Source organism: Euprymna scolopes, chromosome 24, assembly GCF_053919585.1.
Source record: "Euprymna scolopes isolate OS-2025 chromosome 24, ASM5391958v1, whole genome shotgun sequence".
Taxonomy (NCBI): domain Eukaryota; kingdom Metazoa; phylum Mollusca; class Cephalopoda; order Sepiida; family Sepiolidae; genus Euprymna; species Euprymna scolopes.
In genome coordinates, this window is record NC_136505.1 from 44,775,002 (window position 1) to 44,796,646 (window position 21,645).

Sequence of the window (21,645 nt, forward strand, 5' to 3'; positions counted from 1 at the left end):
TGGATGTGTTCAAGTCCAACGTTAACAAATTCCTAATGAACCACCCCCTTAAGTAAACACTTCATCAAATCTCCACACTAACGTAATGTACTTGCAATAACCCTTATCCCTGAGTGGCTTCCGGGCCTTGATAAGTGGTGACCACTGTGTAAAAAAAAAAAAAAAAAAAAAAAGTTCATAGGATTTGGATTATTCTAACTACTGTTCTCATCTTTTGTGTCATTTTCGCCACGCTTCTGTTGATGTAATCTCTGACGTTGCTTAATATAGAATCAGCAGCAACAAGGGGTCATATCTTATTCTGACGTCACAGGTTGCTTGAATAACATACCTAAATTGCATGAACAGTGCCTTCTTTTGTTGTATATAAATAGAACTCTTTGGCTGATGTAACCTCCAGCCTTCTTCAAGTGTATCTTGTCAAACTCAGGAATCTTTCTGCTGAACCCTGGAATCTGCATGGAATTTCTAATAGAACCCTTTATTTAATTTACAGGGGTAGCATGCTCTTGTTCTGTAAGCCATGACGGAGCAGAAGTCTGAAGTAATTCATAATTGTGCCCACAGAGGATTGAACCTTCAACCTCCAGAAAAGTGTAACTTACAACTGAATTTTATTAAGTACTTTATCCACCAAGACACATAGTTATTAGAATATGCGATAAACAGATCTTTGAATGATTCACAAAGATAAAATGATAAGAAATTGTTTTAAACACAAACAGCTGTTTAAAAAAACAAACAAAAGTTACCTCCCTCATGAAATTGTGCTCGAGATGGGTATAGTTGCTGATGACACCACATTCTATAACAGCCATAGGAGAAAAATGAATGTACACATAATGGCTGAAACATAAGGAAAATACCTTCAGTCTGTAGTAGATTGAGAACGTTAATTTTTTTTGTGAATTAGTCCATCGGGTAAATTATTCCTGGTAATATAAAATATTCAATAAAGGATTAAGTCTATAATAATACATACGCAATCTGCATAAATTAAAATATGTTTAAGTGTATTGTATGACAGGGCAACACCGATCGTCTAGCTATTTAAGTATAAGTGGTGAGAGTTGACGCTGAACAAGCACAAATTACCATGGCTACCATGGCCTCGTAGATGAGAGCAATTAAGGGTACTATCGTTTCTACCCCCACTTCCCGTTAATGTATGTGCAACTCTAAACAGGCAACTGTTGAAATAAAGAATGGACTTACTCTTACTCATTTCATTTGACTACAGTTTTCTTAATGAATTTAATTTCAGCTCTTTCGGTGGTTTGAGCCGACCCCACCCTCTCACTCATCATCACTAGACAAATGGTGATGGCGATGGCAAAAGCGATCGGAGTGAGAAAAGATCCAGATATGGAGGTGCAGAATCAATAAAGGCCACAAACTCATACAATGAATGAATAACAGAAAATGGATTTAAAAAAAATCTGTGTAATATACCTAAGATAAATGTAAGAGTAAAGAAAATGGCCCTGCAACAATGTCTAATAATACTTATGGATTGAACACACAGGCAATGTTGCCAATTGTAGGCGGTAAATGATGTCGCCAATTGTAGGCGGCAAGTGGTGTTGCCAATTGTAGGTGGTAAATGGTGTCGCCAATTGTAGGCGGCAAGTGGTGTTGCCAATTGTAGGCGGTAAATGGTGTCGCCAATTGTAGGCGGCAAGTGGTGTTGCCAATTGTAGGCGGTAAATGGTGTCGCCAATTGTAGGCGGCAAGCGGTGTCGTCAATTATAGGCAGCAAATGGTGTTGCCAATTGTAGGCGGCAAGCGGTGTCGCCAATTGTAGGCAGCAAATGGTGTCGCCAATTATAGGCGGCAAGCAGTGTCGCCAATTTTAGGCAGCAAATGGTGTCGCCAATTGTAGGCGGGAAGCGGTGTTGCCAATTGTAGGTGGCAAGCGGTGTCACCAATTGTAGGCCTATTATACTTAATAATACTCGTAAAAAAACAATGGTCTGAAAACTGGAGGTTTTTCGACTATCATCTCATCAGGAGAAATTGATAATTTAAATGCTAAATAATATTGACGAAAATAAAGAGCACTTATGGAAATTGAAATGCCAGGGCGGATTTAAGATAAATAATTTAATTTAATATTCATTTAAAGTGTGGGAAAACTATACGGAATGGGATGGGGGATTCAAAGATTCAACACCTTCATGCACTCCTTCTGCTGACACACATTATTTCATTATAATAAAAATATACTTTTTTTTTTTTTTACTACAAATTAAAATTGAGAAAAACAATGAATGTTTTTGTTTATTAATGCTGGTTTGGAATTTTAAATACATTTTCTTTTGCTACTTGGCCTCAGTGGTTTAAAAATTATTATACCTGGTAAGGAAATAATGCAATGATGTGAGGGAAGTGAGAAAACTTAATGTATAGAGAGTAAAACTCTTTGCTACATTCTTTGCGGGACTATGTATTTGAGAGAAGCAATTTATATTTGGAAAAATGTAATAATTCTTAAACGGGGATAAAATGTACACAGTTTATTGAAACACACTTTACTAAGTGTTATAAGTGGTAAGATTTAGAGATTTGTTTAGGAAGTATTTGGTGATTTTCCTATTGATGCAAGGGAAAATCATTTTATTATATTGTACCTATTTACTATGCCTCCCCACGGGACAGAGTTAGACACCAGGGTCGTTTTTTAACGTGGAGAAAAGGTACAAAAATAAAAATTGTCTCAGTCGTGAAGGAGTGATCCTCCACCGAAAGAGAACAAGAAATGGAAGTGCATCATCTGAAGAACAGATACTACACTTTGAGGAATTTATTTGCTCCCCCACTGAGCAAATTAGGCACAAGGCCGATTTTTAATGTGAGGAGTGAAGGGGAAATGGGGACCAACTTTCCGGGGAGTAGGGGAGCTGGATAGTGACAATTGGTATGAAGGGTTGCCCCTACATTGACAAAGGTCTTATATATGGGGTTGCCCCCACATATGGTCTTTGCTTGCAGTATCTGCCGGAACAGATACTACACTTTGAGATATTAAATCTTTTATTCATGTTAAAAATACAGTCAAAATCAACAGTGAACAAAAAACTTAGGCACATGGCCAACTCAAAAGGGGGGATTGTGGGGGTCGTTTGTCATCCTTGTCACTCCAGAACTAAACAAAGTCAAAAGTTTCTCCCAGCTAGTATCTTCTTTCACCATAATACCGCATTCACCCTTTCATATTGGGGGACGTCCTACTTAACTCTCAATTTTTAAAACATTTTTTATTGACGTGTAAAAACAAAAAAGATCTTGATCAAAAGGCCCAATGGGTTTTGAAATAGCTGTGAGCGGCTTTTTTCTAAAATTCTCCGTAAATTAATATTAACCTTAGGAGGTGCAGCCTATTGGCTAGGATGAAAGCATAATATCTGTTCCATCAGATAGGAGACTTTTTTTTTTTTAACTGAAAACAATTTTTAATTTTTGTCCTAACACAGAGAGACATTTTAATTTTTGTGTATATATATAATAGAAAAACGTGAGCATGAAAAGTAATATGGTTAAGCTTAAACATGTAAAAGTAAAGGACTAATTGTTAAAACTGGAAAAGAAAAAGACAAGATATCCTTGTAAAAAATATAAATTTATAACTTAAAATATTGCAGCATTAAGAATTGATTATATAATGTTATAAATTGAATTAAAAAAAAATCTGAATGCTTCAATATTTTAAGTTATAAATTTATGTTTTACTAGAATATCTTGTCCTTTTCTTTTCCAGTTTTAACAATTAGTCCTTTACTTTTCCATGTTTAAGCTTAACCATATTACTTTTCATGCTCGCATTTTGCTATTATAATCCATAATTTTTCTAGGCTTCCAATAAATTCATTTGTTCTTATTTTTTTGCCCGCATAAACACATGTTAATAACAATGTATGGCACTCGTTTGCTTCCAATAAAATCCCCCCAAATTATCTCCCTTTCATGCGTTCATTAGTGAATTAGGAGCAACAGTAGTTACTGAAGCGACGTGGTTGCTATGAAAACCAGTCATAAAAAGCGTCGCCCACCTCCTTACATATTTTTATGATTTTGAACACCAGAAAATTCATCATAACTTTTGTTTTACTGAAAGAAAATTGAAAAATTTTTTTCCCGATATAGCTAAGGTGATCTATCTATAAACTGTAATAATTGTTTGAAATGTGGTCGAAAAATGAGTAAGCAGTGAAGCTTTAAAGCAGTTGTAAATGACTAAAACTGACACTTAATCATATATTCAAACACTACCGTGTTTGAATGATATATATATATATATATATATATATATATATATATGAATTACTTTGTCACCCATAAACATTTGAAAAGAATTAAAAGGCCTTTCTCTTAAGAATCTTTATTACCTTTTCAAACTTTTCATAAAGTAAAACTTTTTAATGATAAATATTAAATTCTATACTTACGAAAGACGATAGGTATTCCTCCTCGAATAGCTTTCAGATTATCAAATATTGCATGCTTACTGAAAATAAAAATAAAAATCAATTTAAAACCAATAAGAAATATGTTTTTCAGTTTTTTTTGTTTCAGTTTGTTTTGTGGTATATCGAAGCGCTTATATCCTTCCTATAGCATTATATAAACTTGAATGTATCAACTGGACTGTAAAGTTATGTAATAAAGGAGAAACTTTCGAACGCCACATCAACTGTTTCATTAATGATCATAAAGTTTATGATCACATCAATAGCATGGCATCCATCAAATGTAAAATCTTTTGCTTTTTTTTACATGGAGGTCACCACTTATCAAGGCCCAGAGGCCACTCGAGGATAAGGGTTAATGAGTATACATTAGTCATTGTGATTTTAGCGTAGTAAACATTAGTGGGAATTTTGTAACTTGGATTACTTAGGGGGACGGTTCAATAAGAACTTGTTCACGTTGGACTTGAAGACAATCAGATTGTTTTAGAGAAGCAGCGTATTCAGATCAGAATTTTTTCACTACACTGTTTCTAGAAATGAGTTGCAGCAGAAACATGCATGCGCATATGTAGCCAATAATGTTTGTATGAATGAACATACTATAATCATGCTCTGCTTTACATTGAGCACTTTTTCATAAACACCGGCGTTTCAGTAGATTTGCATCTAGGAAATAAAAACTATGATCTTATATATATATATATATATATATATATATATATATATACAATCTTGACATTGTTTGATCAAATAAAACGTTCTAATGTAGGGTTATGCAAAATATGCCCATTTTAAATACTGGAATGTGTTGAACGGTTTTTAGAAATTGATTTCCAAACTAACCTATCTCTGGCCAGGTCTTCATTTATTCACCTTTCGGTAAATTTTTACATTAGGTCCGTCTCCATAATTTTCTTTAAAATGACGACTATTACAGGTTTTCGACTATGTTAAATACGAAAATCACATTGAAATTTTTCAGAGACAAGTAATTATCAAGATATAAAAAAACTATTGTGCACTGTATTCTTTGGCGGCCATGTTTTTACGCTAGGTGGCAGTGTTGGTCATAGAGAAGTAGATTTGTTTATGGCACACGCACATAAAAAAACATGGCTCCAAAGAATACTATGCATAATACAGTTTTTTATAACTCGATAACTAATTATCTCTGTAATATTTCAATGCGATTTTCATATTCAGCATAGTCGAAAACCTAGAAAAGTTATCATTTTAAAGAAAATTGTGAAGGTGGACCTAATGTAAAAATATACCCACCTTTCTATCACTTATCACTTTTGTCTTCTCTTCCAACTGACCCTGCTATCTCAACTGTTCTACATTTACTAAACCAAGTCCTTTCATCCATTCTTTCAATGTGACCAAAGTGGCCACTGACACTGATTTCTCTCACTAAGGTCCATATTACTGTGTCCGTACCTTGTTGAATATTTATTAATGCACTATATAAAAAAAAGTGAATTTTTAGCTAGAAAACTATACAGTTAAAAGAAAAATAATTTAACAATGTTTTCTGTATTATGAAGAAAAAAGATTGTAAAAAAAAAAAAAAATCCCATGAAAATTTATTTAAAACGACTGCATTTATAACTGAAAATTGAACTGAAGTGTAAATACACTTAACAAATGTAAAACTTAACAGTATTTTCCCAGCAAAAATAATTTCTTTTAATTGCAGGTGTTTAAATGTAAAATAATTCTTTATCTTTTGGAAAATAAAATATAGTCACTTTTGGACCAGGCTTATGAATGCCTCAGCAATTTCTTTGAGAAATGAAACAGAAAATGACCATGCTTTATAACAGCAATACCATGACTGTTGTACGTTATTCTGTGACGTCAGCAAGCCATGTAACTTCTAGAGAAACAGCCCTTTATTCACGGTGGCCGTGATTGTGCATCGTGGGAAATAAAATTGTCAGCTATCATTAGCTAATCATAAAAACGAATAGATCACTCTTTGACTGCTAATATTGTTTATATAAGCAGTAAGATTTTTCCCGCTTTATTTATGCTAGTGGCACAATGGATAAAAACTGCTAAAATGGTACAATTTTGCTTTCAAAAGGAAATTATTTTTCTATGAAGCCTGCAGAGAAAAACCAAACAGTTTCCACTTTTTCTCATTTTTTTAATTTATTTCTATTCTATTTTTATTCAGTGTGTATGTGTGCATTTGGGAGTAATGTAATGGTTTCCAGCACAAACTGTAAACTTGATATGATGGGTTTAAGCTCTGTCAAAGCTGTTAAGACATTTTCCCTAATAGGCTTAAGAAAGGTTTAGCTATGGGCAAAGTAGACCCTTAAGTCCTGGTAGGGCAATTAGTCTAAGAAAAAGAAAACTCTAAAACAAACCCAGCAGTGCTTCCAACCAGCTTGGTCACTGGATTTAAGCATTGTCGCATCAGGAGAAATGTGGTTAAGGAATGCATAATCATTTTTTTTTGTACTAAGGGAAGAGGGAGTCACTGCTTATCAAGGCCCAAAAGCCACCTGAGAATAAGGGTTAATCAGTGCCAGGTGACTGATGAGACAACACTGATGATCGGTAATTATGGAACTTGGATAGTGTTGATTATTTAAGTGGACAGCTCAACAGGAACTTGTTTGCATTAGACTTGAAAGCGATCATTTTATAGTCAGCTGGGAAGCATTCATGCGATATTGTGTTCCACAAATGAGTAGATCTAGGTAAGAAACTTTGCTCATGAAATTTTTATTTAGTTTTAGACACAGAGAATAAGGGAAATTGTTGACAGTTGTTATAGATAGACGAGTGTGTGCTGCAAATTAAACTTGAACCTTCTTTCACCGGATGTCTATTATCTCTCTAGACAGGAAGAAGAGGAGGAGGGGGTCTGCATGTGTGATTAAACAGCAAAAGATATTAAATAGAAATTCTGCATAAAGATATTTTTAAAAGAATAATTTCTAGTCTGCAAATGGTCATATAATACAAATTTCCTGTAGAAGAAAAGTCATGAAAGGCCAATTTGAATAATAATAATAATAATAATAATAATAATAATAATAATAATAATAATAAAAAAGCACAATTAAGAAAAAAAAAAAAATGTAAAAACCAAAAAGGCGGTGAGTGACCTTTATAGAAATTAAAACCAGGATATATTATCACACAAGCACTGTTCATTTTCTAAACCTGTTTCCCAGCAGAACTTCCTTACAAAAATACAGATCTGACCATATTTCATGGTATCTTTTTCTTTTCTTTCTAAAAAATCATTCTGCTCTTTAAATTAAAAAGGCGGTTCATGTTTTCTTCACACACACACACACACACACACACACACACACACACACACACACACACACACACACACACACACAACTTAAAAACTTTTCCTATGTTAGTACATTTTTTTAGATGGACAAAACTTGTAAAACATAAAAGTAATATGTGCAAGAAGAGGATTGTAATTACTGCTACCTACCATGGATGATCGTTGCAACAGGGTCACATTTCATATTGCTTACAGTATGCGTTTGTAGCTGTCAATAACGATATTGGTTTTTTTTTTTTTTTTTGCTTTTTTTTTTTTCAGACAAAGCATGAAGTCACTTAATATAAGAAATTAAGAATAAAAAATAAAAACAAAAATAAAAAATACTTCAAGGTCAAGAACTAGCCAAAAATAAAGATTATATAGACAGACAAATCAAGAAAACGAGGTAATTCTTCCCTCTTTGTCAGAAACATCGCTCATGGAATGTGAGAACTAAAGGATAAAACAAGAGAAGTGAGAGTTACGAAGCTGCCAGAAGTACACAGACGATACACTTCCTACTCTCCATCAGTTGTTTACTTTAAAACAAGTGATGACAACATTGATTATTAAGCCCTCAGTTTGTGCTGAAGACCATTACATCACTCCTATACACATACAATGAATAAAAGTAGAATAGAAGTATTTGACAAAATGAAACTCAAGATAAATGACAGAGTGGAAATTAGGTTTTCTTCTTTGTCAGTACCATAAGAAAATAATAATTTTTTATCTTGAAAGGTAAAATACAATTTCAATAGTTGATGTCATCAAGATGAAGTTTTACTTTTGTTCGATTGGAATTAGTGATGTGTAGGGAGTGAGAGGACTTAATGGATAGAGAGGGAAACTCTTTGCTACATTCATTGTGGGACTATATATTTGAGAGAAGCAACTTGTTTGGAAAAATGTAATAATTTTGAAACAGGGATAAAATGTATACAGTTTATTGAAACACACTTTACAAAGTGCTTTAAGTGGTAAGTATCAGAGATTTGTTTAGGAAGTATTTGGTGATTTTCCTAATGATGCAACGGAAAAATCGAAATCATTTTATTGTATAGAAGATAATGGGTTTGTTATTATTTATATAGTTGTTTCTTCTTGTAATTCTTGTTATTGTATCCTAGATAACTGCTATAAATACGATTCTAATTTCATTTCATGCAAATTTGTTGTGTTAAAAAATGTAAAATTGTTTTTTTTTCAGATTAAAAAAAATGAGTTCATATTAAGCAAATATCTTGAGGTTTTGCCAAAAATAAACTCTTTATTTCATATAATTTTTATGAGACTAAAATCACACAAGTTTTAGAAATGCTGACGAGGCTGCCCAGGCATTTTTGAAGGCCAATATAGAATCAACAGCAACCAGTGGTTGTGCCTCGTTATCTGGCATCACAGGTTGTTTGAATGATACGCCTTAATTGCACGAATAGAGAATCAGCAAGAACCAGTTGTCATGTCTTCTTGCGCATTTGTCATGCCTTAATTTGCTGTACATGAATCGTAAAACTCTTTGGTTTATGTAACCTCTCACCTTCTTCAGGAGTATCTTGTTGAACTCAAGAATCTTTGTCGAACCCTGACATTTATGGAATTTCAAACAAAACTCTTTATTTAATTCACAGAGGTAGCATGCTCTTGTTCTGTCAGCCATGACTGAATAGAAGTATAAAGTAATTTGCAATTGTAGTTTAGTATAGTTCACACTGAAGATTGAACCTTCAGCATCCAGAAGAAGGTCACCAAGAATTGAATTTTACCTTGTACTTTATCCATTATGCCACGGGTAGATGCCAAAGTTCAACAAAATACACAGTAAGAAAGTCAATGGTTACATCATTTCCAATATTGCAAGAATAACACTCAAGATGAGAACAGTAATCTAATAATCCAAATATAAATTATCAATTCATCTATTAAAAATTCAGAAACAGACAATAGCAAAATCAAAAAAAAAATAAAAATAAAATAAATAAAAAAATAAAAAAAATGGTGCTACAAAGAAATAATTATCCTATAAAAAAGACTTTCTGGTGTACATGGGTAGAAGTGGTAGAAGATCTGATGACATGAATGAAAATTCCTTCAACTTCCTCTAAGTTGTAAGAAAAAAAAAGTAAAATTATCGACAGTAAATGAAACGAATGCATATTTTTTTTTTTTTTAATAGATAAAGAATAGATTTAACTAGTTGTTGAATCACATTTGAATATCTAGCATTTGGATAGAAAACTATAGCCGTCTATAAAATACAGGAAAAAAAATCACTTTATTATAAAGTTAAAAACTATTATTTTTTTGTTTGGCAGAGTTAGATGCGCATAAAATATTAAATATTATAAAAAAAAACAAAAAAAAAAAAGCCAATTGCACAAATCTATTGCTCGCCACCTCAGCTCCAAATTTACACTCTCTTGGTAGCGAACAAATTGGCTATTGAACAGCACACGGTATTAAAGTGGCATTTAAAAACACTAGTAATTGCCAATAGACGTAATTGAACTTATTTTCTTGCTTGTATTTACATGTTAAAGAGAGTCAGCTAATTCTCCTGCTTTTAAGTGTATCTAAATTTAGAAAGATTTTAATTTAGAAAAACGAAACAAAACAATTAAAACTCATTAACCTTCTTTTTAGAAAATAATTTGTCGGTTTTAGTTGGTCAATAATAAACAAATTTATTTACCACTTATATTGATTTGGTAAACGTCAAAGTAATTACAAATGGAGAATAAAAAATATTTCTTCTTAAAAATAAAACTTATCCTATTTTTAAAACAACTTAACATTAACTGACCATGTGACAGCACTCCGGTTGGCACCCCACGGCATAGCACTCCAGTTGGCAGGCCACGTCATGGCACACCAGCTAAGATGCCATGTCACTGCATGCTGGCTAACATGCCACATCGCTCCAGTTAACATAACATCCTCAGAACAAGACTTTAAATAAAATGTTTAATTATAATCCTTTTTGATAGACATTTGTTTCAACCTCTCTCGTACAAATTTATTTAATTATTTCAATTTTGATAACTTGATAATTGGAAAGTTTCAATATGTAATTGCAAAAAATATTCTGAATTGAACTGAAAACTATCCCAAATGTTTCAATAATTCCTACTTTGCAAAAATCAGAATGTAGCACAAGAGATAGTTACATGCAACACGTGTGGAAATTCCTTTTGTGTGCAATTCATATCATTCTGGTTTTCAAGAATAAACTCAATTTTGAATGGCAAATTTAATATTGGAAGGAGTGGTTCATTTTGGAACATTAGTAAAAACTGAGTATTTGATCGCTAATAAATACGGCTATGACAACAGCATATTCTTTTTATTGCTTTGACTCTCGAGTATATATCCGACACAGTTAATCAACCGAGAACCACATAACTCTATATAAAAACATATAAAATATCACTGGATACACAGTCGAGAGTCAAAACAATGAAAAGAATATGCTGTTGTCCTAGCCCTACTGATAAAGAAAAGTCTTTTTCTCTTCATCACTTTCTAATAGTGATATTTACTTAGCACATTCAGCGTATGGCATGATCATGTTGACACACTGGTTCCCGTCAGATCATCGAAGTTAAGCAACGTTCAGCCTGGTCACGGCTAAAATAGGTGATCAATTTGGGAATTCCAGGCGCTGTATGTAGGAGGTTGTCGATACCTCCCTCCAAGAGTTGCAAAAACCTAACATTATCATCTCCCCTGATGGGGATATACATGCGACTGGGGACCGCTCGTGAATTTCATACTACCATGAAACTTCCTCCTTTGGAGGAAGCCAGTTAAACCTGAATAGGGTTAGTGCCTGCCGACCGACGGACACATTCAGCTTTACATATACAGTCAACTTTCCGGTATTGTTGAAGTAGACCAAAAGCTGAACATAAGCTCAACTTGATCTCAACTCTGGATCTGTTGATTTTTTTTTTAACTTCTTATCAATCAGTGACTATAATTCTGAAAAGTTCACACATTCCTCAAATCAAACTAACTCAAATGTTTATATTTTCATTCTTCTCACAAACTTGAAATTGTCAAAACAACTATAGTCACATTCCAAACATTCAACCTCTATTCAACCCTCTAACCAATATCTCATCACCATCTGGATTACAATTTTTATTAACTATCCTTCTTCTCGGATCACCCTTGGTGATATGGTTACACAATTGCCCCCCACCCCCACCCCTTCAAAATAAAGATACTCGGTGCAAATATAGATATACATCTGAAATTTAAAAAAATCAAAATATGTAAAATAAGTTTGACTTATGGGCATATAGTTTCCTGAAAGATTATAATAATGTCATTAGTTATCTATGAATTATCTCTTATAAACAAACTGGTGTGATTAAGATTATATATACAGGGTGTCCATAAAAAAATTATAACTTTATAATAATCTGTAAAAAATGTTTAATGTCTCTAAGTTTAAGTATAGCTGTTGAATAATTTGCATCAATTTTTAGTTAAGTAAAAAAAAAAAAAAAATCTTTTCTTCTAGAATCAATTTGACCCTGAGAGAGAAAAAAAAAAAGTAAACTATGTCCTTTGGTTGATTGAATCGAAAAGAAATCTTTTATGGGGACATGTGAAAACAATTGTATATGCAAGCAAACCTGAGAATATTTAAAAGCTAAAAGAATGAATTCAAACATTACTGTAAATCATGATGATTTCTATGAACTTCAAAATAGTATGAATTTTTGTATTGCTAATGCTGGAGGATATGTAGAAACTTAAAACAAAATTTTCAATAAAACCTTAAAAAATATATTTCCTTCTTTCTAATCCTTTTAACAGATTATTTCTATCACAAATAAAGTTATTGTTTTTAAAGTGCACACGGACTTTATAGACACCCTGTATATAATCTAATTTATAAAACTCACCATGTCTGTCTGTCTATGTCTTCATATTTTCAAATCATCTCTTCCGAAACTAAAAGTCCCAGAGTGGCGTTAGGGGCCTCAAATGATTGGATTTTTTATGGACTGTTCTTTTATCGGTCTTTAGTCGGTTAAAATAGTTTTTAAGGGGTCAAAAAGGGGTTCAAATTGAAAAAATTGTTATAAAATTTGTACAATCATCTTAGTGTATTTTTAATTAGTTCATGTCACGTTGGTACAGTGGTAACATCGCCAGCTTTGAATGTTACAGTTTTGATTTCGATTCTAGCTGATGGCACCCAAATACTTTTTATTTTTTACTTTTGAAATCACGATTCTATAATATATACGCAATCTGGACAAATTAAAATATTATATTCAAGCGTATTTTATGACTAGGCAATGCCCATTCCCCCCACTAGTTTGTGTGTGTGTGTGTGTGTGTATATATATATATATATATATATATATATATATATATATAGTCCAGCATGTTAAAAATATACCATTTGTTGTAAAAATCTAATGGATAAACATCTGAAGAAGTTGGTGGGGACAAGATATTTTTACGGAAACATAAATCATAAAATTGCCAACTCATTAATGAAACAGCTGTAATGGAAAAATCCAGGAAATAAACGAAGGTTATAAAAAAGAAAACGTGAGTCTTTGAATTTTCAACAAAATTTTGCACTATATATATATATATATATATATATATATATATATATATATATATATTTAGGTAGCATTTTTCCTCTTAGACATATTTCATTAGTTAAAATAGACGTTTTTTGTTTATTAATTCTATTTTTGATCCTTTCCAACTTCCGAGTTCTTTCCAATTCCTCTGAATCCATCATTAGGAATAAATAAATAACAAAAAAAAATTATATAAGTTATTCCAAACTAATTAGATTAATTCATCCCTAATGATGAATCCAGAAGGATAGGAAAGTGCTCAGAAGCTGAAAAGGATCAAAAATAGAATTAATAAACAGAAAATCTCTATTTAGCGATATATATATATATATATATATATATATATATCAGAATCCTGAAGTTAATAGGAACACAGATTATTGAATCCTGTGGTATCAAGTCTTACAAAATATTTTTTTGGAGATAATAAAGACAATCCCAGCCAAAAACAGAATAGCTTAATATACTTGATAGAGCACATTAATTTTATAGTTGTTTTAAAATATTTAAATTTCATTCAGAAAAAATATTTTTCAAAACAGAAATTTATTATTTGAACAAAGAATACAATTCAGAGTACTCTCCTACGTTTACTGTGAATTGTATTCTTTGTTCAAATTATATATATATATATATATATATATATATATATATATATACACACACACACACATTGTTTTCTACTCTTACGCTAATACTGAATAGTCGGTGTCACTACATATCTTCGAAACAAATGTTTTATGCCTCTAGTAAGTCTGTTTTAATAATTCAGTACCGGAAGGAATCAGACTTCTTCATCCTTTTGCTCTTCATATTCGCCCTGAGAGCTTACTTGATCTTGCATAGGCTAATATACTGTTCTTTTCTCTATTTAATATAGCTGCACTGTGATAGAAGTCTTGTAGCTGATTTTCTTTCCCCCTTATCACGAGGCAAGCAAATCGAGACAATTACATGTTTGCACTGAAACATTGCGCTGAACGACTTTGACTTGGAATTGTTATGTTGTGGATTACTCGACTGCTAAAATATCAACAATTAAGGTTGCTGGATTAATGACCAAATCAATTGTTGGCTGACACAAAGACCTGTTCTGATAGCATCAGTGACTCTAGTCACTAATATATATATATATATATATATATATATATATATATATATATAAAGGAACAAATCAAATTATGTGTTAATCAACGTTTCGTTTTTATCTTAAGACTTCATCTGGATGAATGAAATTAAGAAAACAAAATACCAGTACAAATATTTGAAAATATATTTTTGATTATATATATATATATATATATATATATATATATATATATATATATATATATATCGATTTTTTGTTTAAATTTCATTCAGAAAAACATCAATTTTCAAAACAGAAATTTATTGTTTTTCCTTTACCCATGGATTTTCGATGTAGGCTCATCTCGTTTATCTCTGACCTCTAAAAAGATACACTTAATTTTTAAATATATTTTCTTTGTATGTAGTAAATAACAATATTATTTCGAATTAGATCTAGTATTTTCTAATAACTTTTCCTCTGAGGAGATGAACCCACATCGAAAAATCCATTGGTTAAGGAAAAAAATCTGAACTGTATTCTTTATTCAAACAATAAATTTCTGTTCTGAAAATTGATGTTTTTTCTAAATGAAATTTAAAAAAAAACAAAAAAAAACAAACTATAAATTCAATTTGCTCTATCAAGTATATTGAGCTATTCTCTTTCTGGCTGAGATTGTCTTATATAATATTACCTCCAAAAATATTCTTTAAGACTTGATATCACATGATTAATTAATCTGTTCACCTCAGGATCCTGATATATATCATGTGGTATCAAGTCTTACAGAATATTTTTTGGAGGTAATATCATATAAGACAATCCCAGCCAAAAAGAGAATATGCTCAATATACTTGATAGAGCAAATGTAATTTATAGTTTATATATATATATATATATATATATATATATATATATATATATACACACACACATACCCTTTTTATCTTGTTTTACATAAGAATTAATATGTTGCTACACATTCATGAGCATGTTTAGGTCAGCTAGTTACAAGTAACTAGAGACTTTGCAACTGGCTGACTGAAACATGCTCATGAATGTGTAGCGGCATTAATGCTTATGTAAAACAAATAAAAAGTATACCTTGCCCCTACTTCAGTATTAAGCGCTCTTGCATTAACTTTGTTACAACTTCATTGGTTGCTTTACCTCTGAAAAATATTAACCAGGAATTTATATATATATTATTTTTTTTTTAACTTACTGACACTAGTGTTTCATGCTTTTGCAATCATCAGTGTAGGAAGTGACGATTGCTACTGGTCAAAAAATTCAAACTCAGCTACAAAGCCACCTTTCACTTCATTTGCTAGGACGTTACCGCCAGGCCATCATTATATATATCTATGTATATATAGTCTTTGAAGTATTGTTAACCTTGAAAATTATCTAAAAACATTTTTTTTAATTTAGTTTTTAGTCCTTCATTGGAAAATTATTTTGTCAACAAATCATGTAATCTCCTGCAATCACTGAATCAACTTGCTTACTTAAACCCACAATAGTCTAAAGTTTTCAGGGATCATCAGTTGATTACCATAAAACACTGTTTCAGGGATTTAAAAAGAAAAACAGTATACTAAATTATGGCTACCCAGCAGTGGTGATCGAACACCACCTCCATTAAACAAATTGGATCCATTTTTTAAAGTTACACATACACACACTTTCCTATTCTTATTCTAATTAAGCATACTGAATAGTCAGTATCACTGCATTAACTTTATACAGGTCGTTCATTTTTTAACTAAAGTAGTTAAAATGAACTCAGCAAATGGAGTTTAAAACTATTTGAATCATGCAATCACTTTAAAACTATTTACATTATGTAATCACTAGGGATTTAAAAATTATAAAAATGTCATTGCAAGTTGGTGTGTGGCAGACAACAATCAACAAAATTTCTGAATGTTCAAAATTATTAAAAAAAAATATCTAATTCAAGTTGCATACTCTTTTTTTTTTTTAATACTCTTATTTACCCCCAGAAAAGGCATATTGCCACTTGGACGTATGGAGGTATTATTTGTAGTCATGTCTACAAGGAACTATGTAGGGAGTTGAGCAGCAAGAGGTCTGTTCACATTACATTTAAATTTCTGCATGTTGTACAATGAGGGAAGCAGGAAGCAACGAGGGAATTCCAAAATCTAACAATCAGAGGGAAGAAACTATTAGACTTGAAGGAGGAGCAGATGTTCTTCAGATGCTGCACTTCAATTTCTTGTTCTCTCTCAGTGGAGGAGCAAGCCTTCACGACTGAGAATTTTTATTTTGGTTCCTTTTCTCCATGTTAAAAAAAAACGACCCTGGCGTCTGTCTCATGGTGAGGCATTGTAAATCAGACATCATTGGACTTCAGCAGTGAAGAGGTGGAATTTTGCAATGATGGGATAGGGGTTGAGGCTTGATTGATCGTGTGGAATCTATTAGATTGGATCTTGTCTAAGAGAGAAAGAAAGAAAGAAAGACTGGTGCATCAGCTCAAATGTGGCAACAATATTCTATGTATGACCGAATAGTAGTTTTGTGGAAATATAGGATACTCTCAAGTGAGAGTAGTTTCCTAGCACGGTAGAAACCATGAGAAAATTCATCTGCTTTGCAGCAACCTTGGCAATATTTTCATTTGCATTGAACAATTAATTAGTTTTATTTTAGTGAGCATTCTCTTAATATTGAATGTGTATTGACATCTATAATATAAATCTCACCTGTCTGTTTAAATGTATGTATGTACGTATCTCTGCATGTCTGCCTAAAACTTTCGACAGAGGCGACGAATTTCCATGAGATTGGTATCATTTGGAAGTTCGACCCTTCGGACGACAAATATCGAAAAATTGACCATAAACATTAATTCCTTCACCCTCAAGTGGCCACTTTTCTATAGGGAGGGTTGGTTTATTTGGTGATATTTTTTGCAAGTCAATCAACCCTCGAGGTTGCATAAAAGGCGTTATTTCAACCGCCCGTGATTTCACAACCACAGTAGGCACATTGGTAAGACCGTTTGTTTTTTTATTTTTCGCCTCTTTTTCCTCTGACACATTACGGTTCGAGCCTGCTTATTACACCTACTTTTTTTTTTTTTTGCTCAACCAACACTCTTACACACACACACACACACACACACACACACACACACACACACACACACCCTCCACTTTCTTTTCCGCTTTCACATCACGGGTTCGAGCCTATCTACTACATTTTTTTTTTTTTTTGCTGCTCAACACACACCTCCAAACACCTGGGCAATGTCGGGCACCGAAGCTAGTTTTCATATAAAGAGAAAGCTAGTTAAGCAGACATAAGCTAGAAGCGTTCAACGTGTTAATCCACCTTTCAGTATATTCAGTCTCACATAATTTCACAGGATTATAATAGATTAGCCTACATATTTATCGCCTGTTTTTTACATACTCTAATAACATTCAATATGTCAATCAGAAAAACTGTTAATTTGCTCAAGTTTGTTTATTTAAACAGAACAGACTTATAATACTAGCTTCTACTTTCGGCAGCCTTTTAACTCTTGCTTTCTCTATTTTGTCCTTCAGTTTTCATATTTCATGCCTGATATTTCTGACAAAGGGAAAGAATTGCTGTTTTCTGATTTGCTTGCTTCGTTTGGGTGATATGCTGAAATTTTCTATCCTCTAATATTCACCATCATCATTCAACTGTTAATCTATTCATCTCAGTAACCTATAGCAGTTTTTTAGCGAGGATTACATTAGTTATCTATATATAGATATCTATATATATAAAAGCGAAAATGTGTGTTTGTATGTATGTATGTATGTGTGTGTGTCTGCTGAAAACTTTTGACAGACACGACGAAAATTCACAAACTCGGTATCATATTGAAGCCCCATCCTTCGCCCGAAAAATATCGAAAAATTGGTCAAAAACGTTAAATTTTTCACCCCTAAATCAACAATTTTTGACAAGAGGGGGGTCAACAAAAACAGTCCCCTCGTGACGACGACCGGTTCTACGCATGCGTCAGATGACATCATGACCTGATTTACTTTAAATAGTTGAAGAACTGACTAAATTTCATGGACGTCACGTTAGCTCAGTTGGTTAGCGAGTTGGTTCGTTATCTAAACGTTTTGGGTTCGAATCGTGGTGTGGTTATTAAAGCCATTTTTCACATAACGTTCGTTTTTCTGCTTTTTTTTTTTTTTACTTTGCTTATTCTAAGCGACACCAAAAAACACCCGCGTACCTACCTATTTTTTAAATTTTGATATCGAAACAGGCTTATTTAAGCCATTTTTCATGTGTTCGTTTTTCTGTTTTCTTTTTTGTTTTTTCGATTTTTACATTTAACATCGTTCGTTTGCCTTACGTTAGTTTTTTTGTGTTTTTTTTCGATGTTTTGATTACCCCCCCTCCCCGCTGAAGTTTTAACGTTTTTATGTTTTCTTTTTTTACTTCGCTTGTAACAAACAAACCTGGTCATTGACCTCATTTGCTGAATAGCTATTGCTTACATCGTAGTCGTCACGCTCTATGACTTCCGTGCGGGCACCTGTCAATTTGGTTCTTACTTTAATAAATTCAAACATCTTTCAGTAACTCATTCTGGCTGGCCGAACGGTTCATGTTTTTTTTCACATTTTATTTTCAAACTTCGCCTCAGGGTTTTGGGTTCGCCCCCCTCCTCCCCGGTTTCTTTTTTATTTAACAGCACACGCACCTCCAAACACCCGGGTAATGCCGGGTACCCCCACTAGTCTATATATATAAAAGCGAAAATGTTTGTGTGTGTGTGTGTTCGTATGTCTCGCAAAAACTTTTGACATGGGCCACGGATTTTCGCCAGATAGGTATCATTTTAAAGCTCCAACCTTAGCTCAACAAATATCGAAATATTGGCCAAAAACATTAATTCCTTCACCTACAAGGAGGGTGCTGAAAAAATCGTTCTTTCATTTTCTCTGCTCCTGCTACTATGACAATGACGTCATGTTTGACCTAGAAAACGTTTGCGTTAGTTTAAACCGCTTGCAAGTGTTTTTAAAGGTTTAATTTTATCCGTTATTAAGTGTATGTCTCTTGAGCGTAGAAGTAACGTGTCGGGCATTTTTTTCCGCCTTCGGGTTCGAGCCTGTCTTTCTACCTAAACTTTTTTCCTCTTTTACACCTTTTTTTTTTTCTTTTTTTTAACGTTTGTTCGCTGTTTTGCTTTGTTTTGGTTTTTCCAATTTTTCTTAACATCATATTTTTTTTTTATATTAAAACAGGGTCACCCTCTCCTATATACACAAATGGCTTTGTTCCAGAGAATGTTTTGGGAGTTTTACCCCTCTCCATAGGGTTGCAGTTGATAAATTTGTAGGGCCATCAACAGTGCATTATTACTCTTAGAAAGGGTAATTGGGGACAACAAGCTAATTCTACCCTATGCGACAAAGGCCGTCAACTCCCCATATTTCCTCCTATAACAGATAACACGCTATGCAACATACAAATATCTGTGCATGAGGTCGCTAAGCTAATCAAGTGCTTCCCAACACCCTGGAAAACCTCATCAGTATGCTCTGTATTTAAGAATTCAGGTGATAAGTCGTCTCCCTCTCAGTACAGACCAATAAGTCTCCTATGTGTCATGAGTAAGTTGCTGGAATCCATATTAAATAGAGAAGTAGTCAACCACCTCAGCAGAAATAACCTTCTTAGTGACATGCAATATGGTTTCCATTCTGCCAGATCTACAGCAGATGTGCTAACGGTTATATCTCATAGGATTAGTGAATCTCGACAAAGGCTTCCTTTCTAGGGCAATTGCTCTTTACATATCAAAGGCCTTCGATAAGGTATGGCATAAGGGCCTACTTCACAAGATTTTCAGCTATGGTATAACTGGAAATGTTTTCTCAATTATTAAATCATTTCTCTCTGATAGGCTCATAAGAGTAGTGGTTGATGGGCAAAAATCAGAGGCCCACAGTATTAATGCTGGTGTCCCTCAGGGCTCCATCCTGGGCCTAACTCTCTTCCTGATCTACATCAATGAGCTCCCAAAACACATACTTAAATCATTCGTTGACATCTATGCTGATGACACGACCATCTATGGCAACACATCTAAGGCCGTAAATGACAAAGTTCTCTGATTCTCTCTCCTCTAATCTAGAGCGTGTGGTATAGTGGGGAAGAGATGGCTGGTTACTTTTAATGCATCTAAAACCAAGCTCCTAACTTTACATCATCAATGCTCTGATCCCCATCTGGCATCAATTGAAATGGATGGCTCTCATCTAGGGGAAGCTCCATGTTTTGATAAGCTTCTGGGCTTGATCTTTACTCCTGACCTGAAATGGAACACGTACATCAAGTCAGTTGCCAAGGTCGTTGGAAAAATGGTAGGATCCTCCTACCGCTCCAGAATGCCATTCTCTATCTATATAAAAGCCAAGTACATCTAAGGATGGAGTACTGCTGCCACATCTGGGCAGGAGCTGCTAAAAAACAGCCTATCCTGCCCTGACAGAGTACAAAATAGGCTTCGTGGCTTAGTGGGGGATGTCCTTTTCTCTTCCCTGCAACCTCTCTCCCACAGGAGAGACGTTGCGAGCCTGTCTTTGTTTTATCGGTACTTCCATGGCAAGTGCTCGTCTGAGCTCCAATCTCTGGTCCCCTCTCGCCAATCTTTCACGAAAAACACCCGTCTAGCTGAAACCACTGTCAAAAATTTTCCCCTCTCTCTATCTGTGCCTAAATCAAAACGTAGATTCCATGAACAAAGCTTCTTTCTTAGAAGTGCACACCTGTGGAACTCTTTTCCGTTTACCTGTTTCCCACCTGACTACAACCTCAATGTCTTCAAGTCCAACATAAACAAATTCCTGATGAACCACTCCCTTAAGTAAGACACTTTATCAAATCTCCAATACTAACGGTTACTACAATACTATCCCATTGATTACTGTACATGCAATAACGCTTATCCTTGAGTGTATTCCAGGCTTTGATAAGTGGTGACTATCTTGTTAAAAAAAAAAAAAAAAAATGAATTCTTATTTGGATATCAGAAAATCAAATGGAATCATGAAATGGCAAAATGTCAACATAATTCTTTATATGTAAGAAAATTATATACTCTAGCATGTAAAGTTATCTCGTCCTACTCTTCAGAAATGTAGC

At 33.4% G+C, this 21,645-nt stretch overlaps 1 protein-coding gene across 1 annotated transcript in view; it reads right to left on the reverse strand.

Annotated features, from left to right (window-relative positions):
• Positions 1–21,645, reverse strand: part of LOC145246688 (uncharacterized) — a 160,871-nt gene that overhangs the window by 83,658 nt on the left and 55,568 nt on the right. The window contains exon 3 of the mRNA XM_080108413.1: positions 4,446–4,504. Coding sequence (XP_079964539.1) covers positions 4,446–4,504 — 59 coding nt within the window. The remainder of the gene's footprint in view (positions 1–4,445; positions 4,505–21,645) is intronic.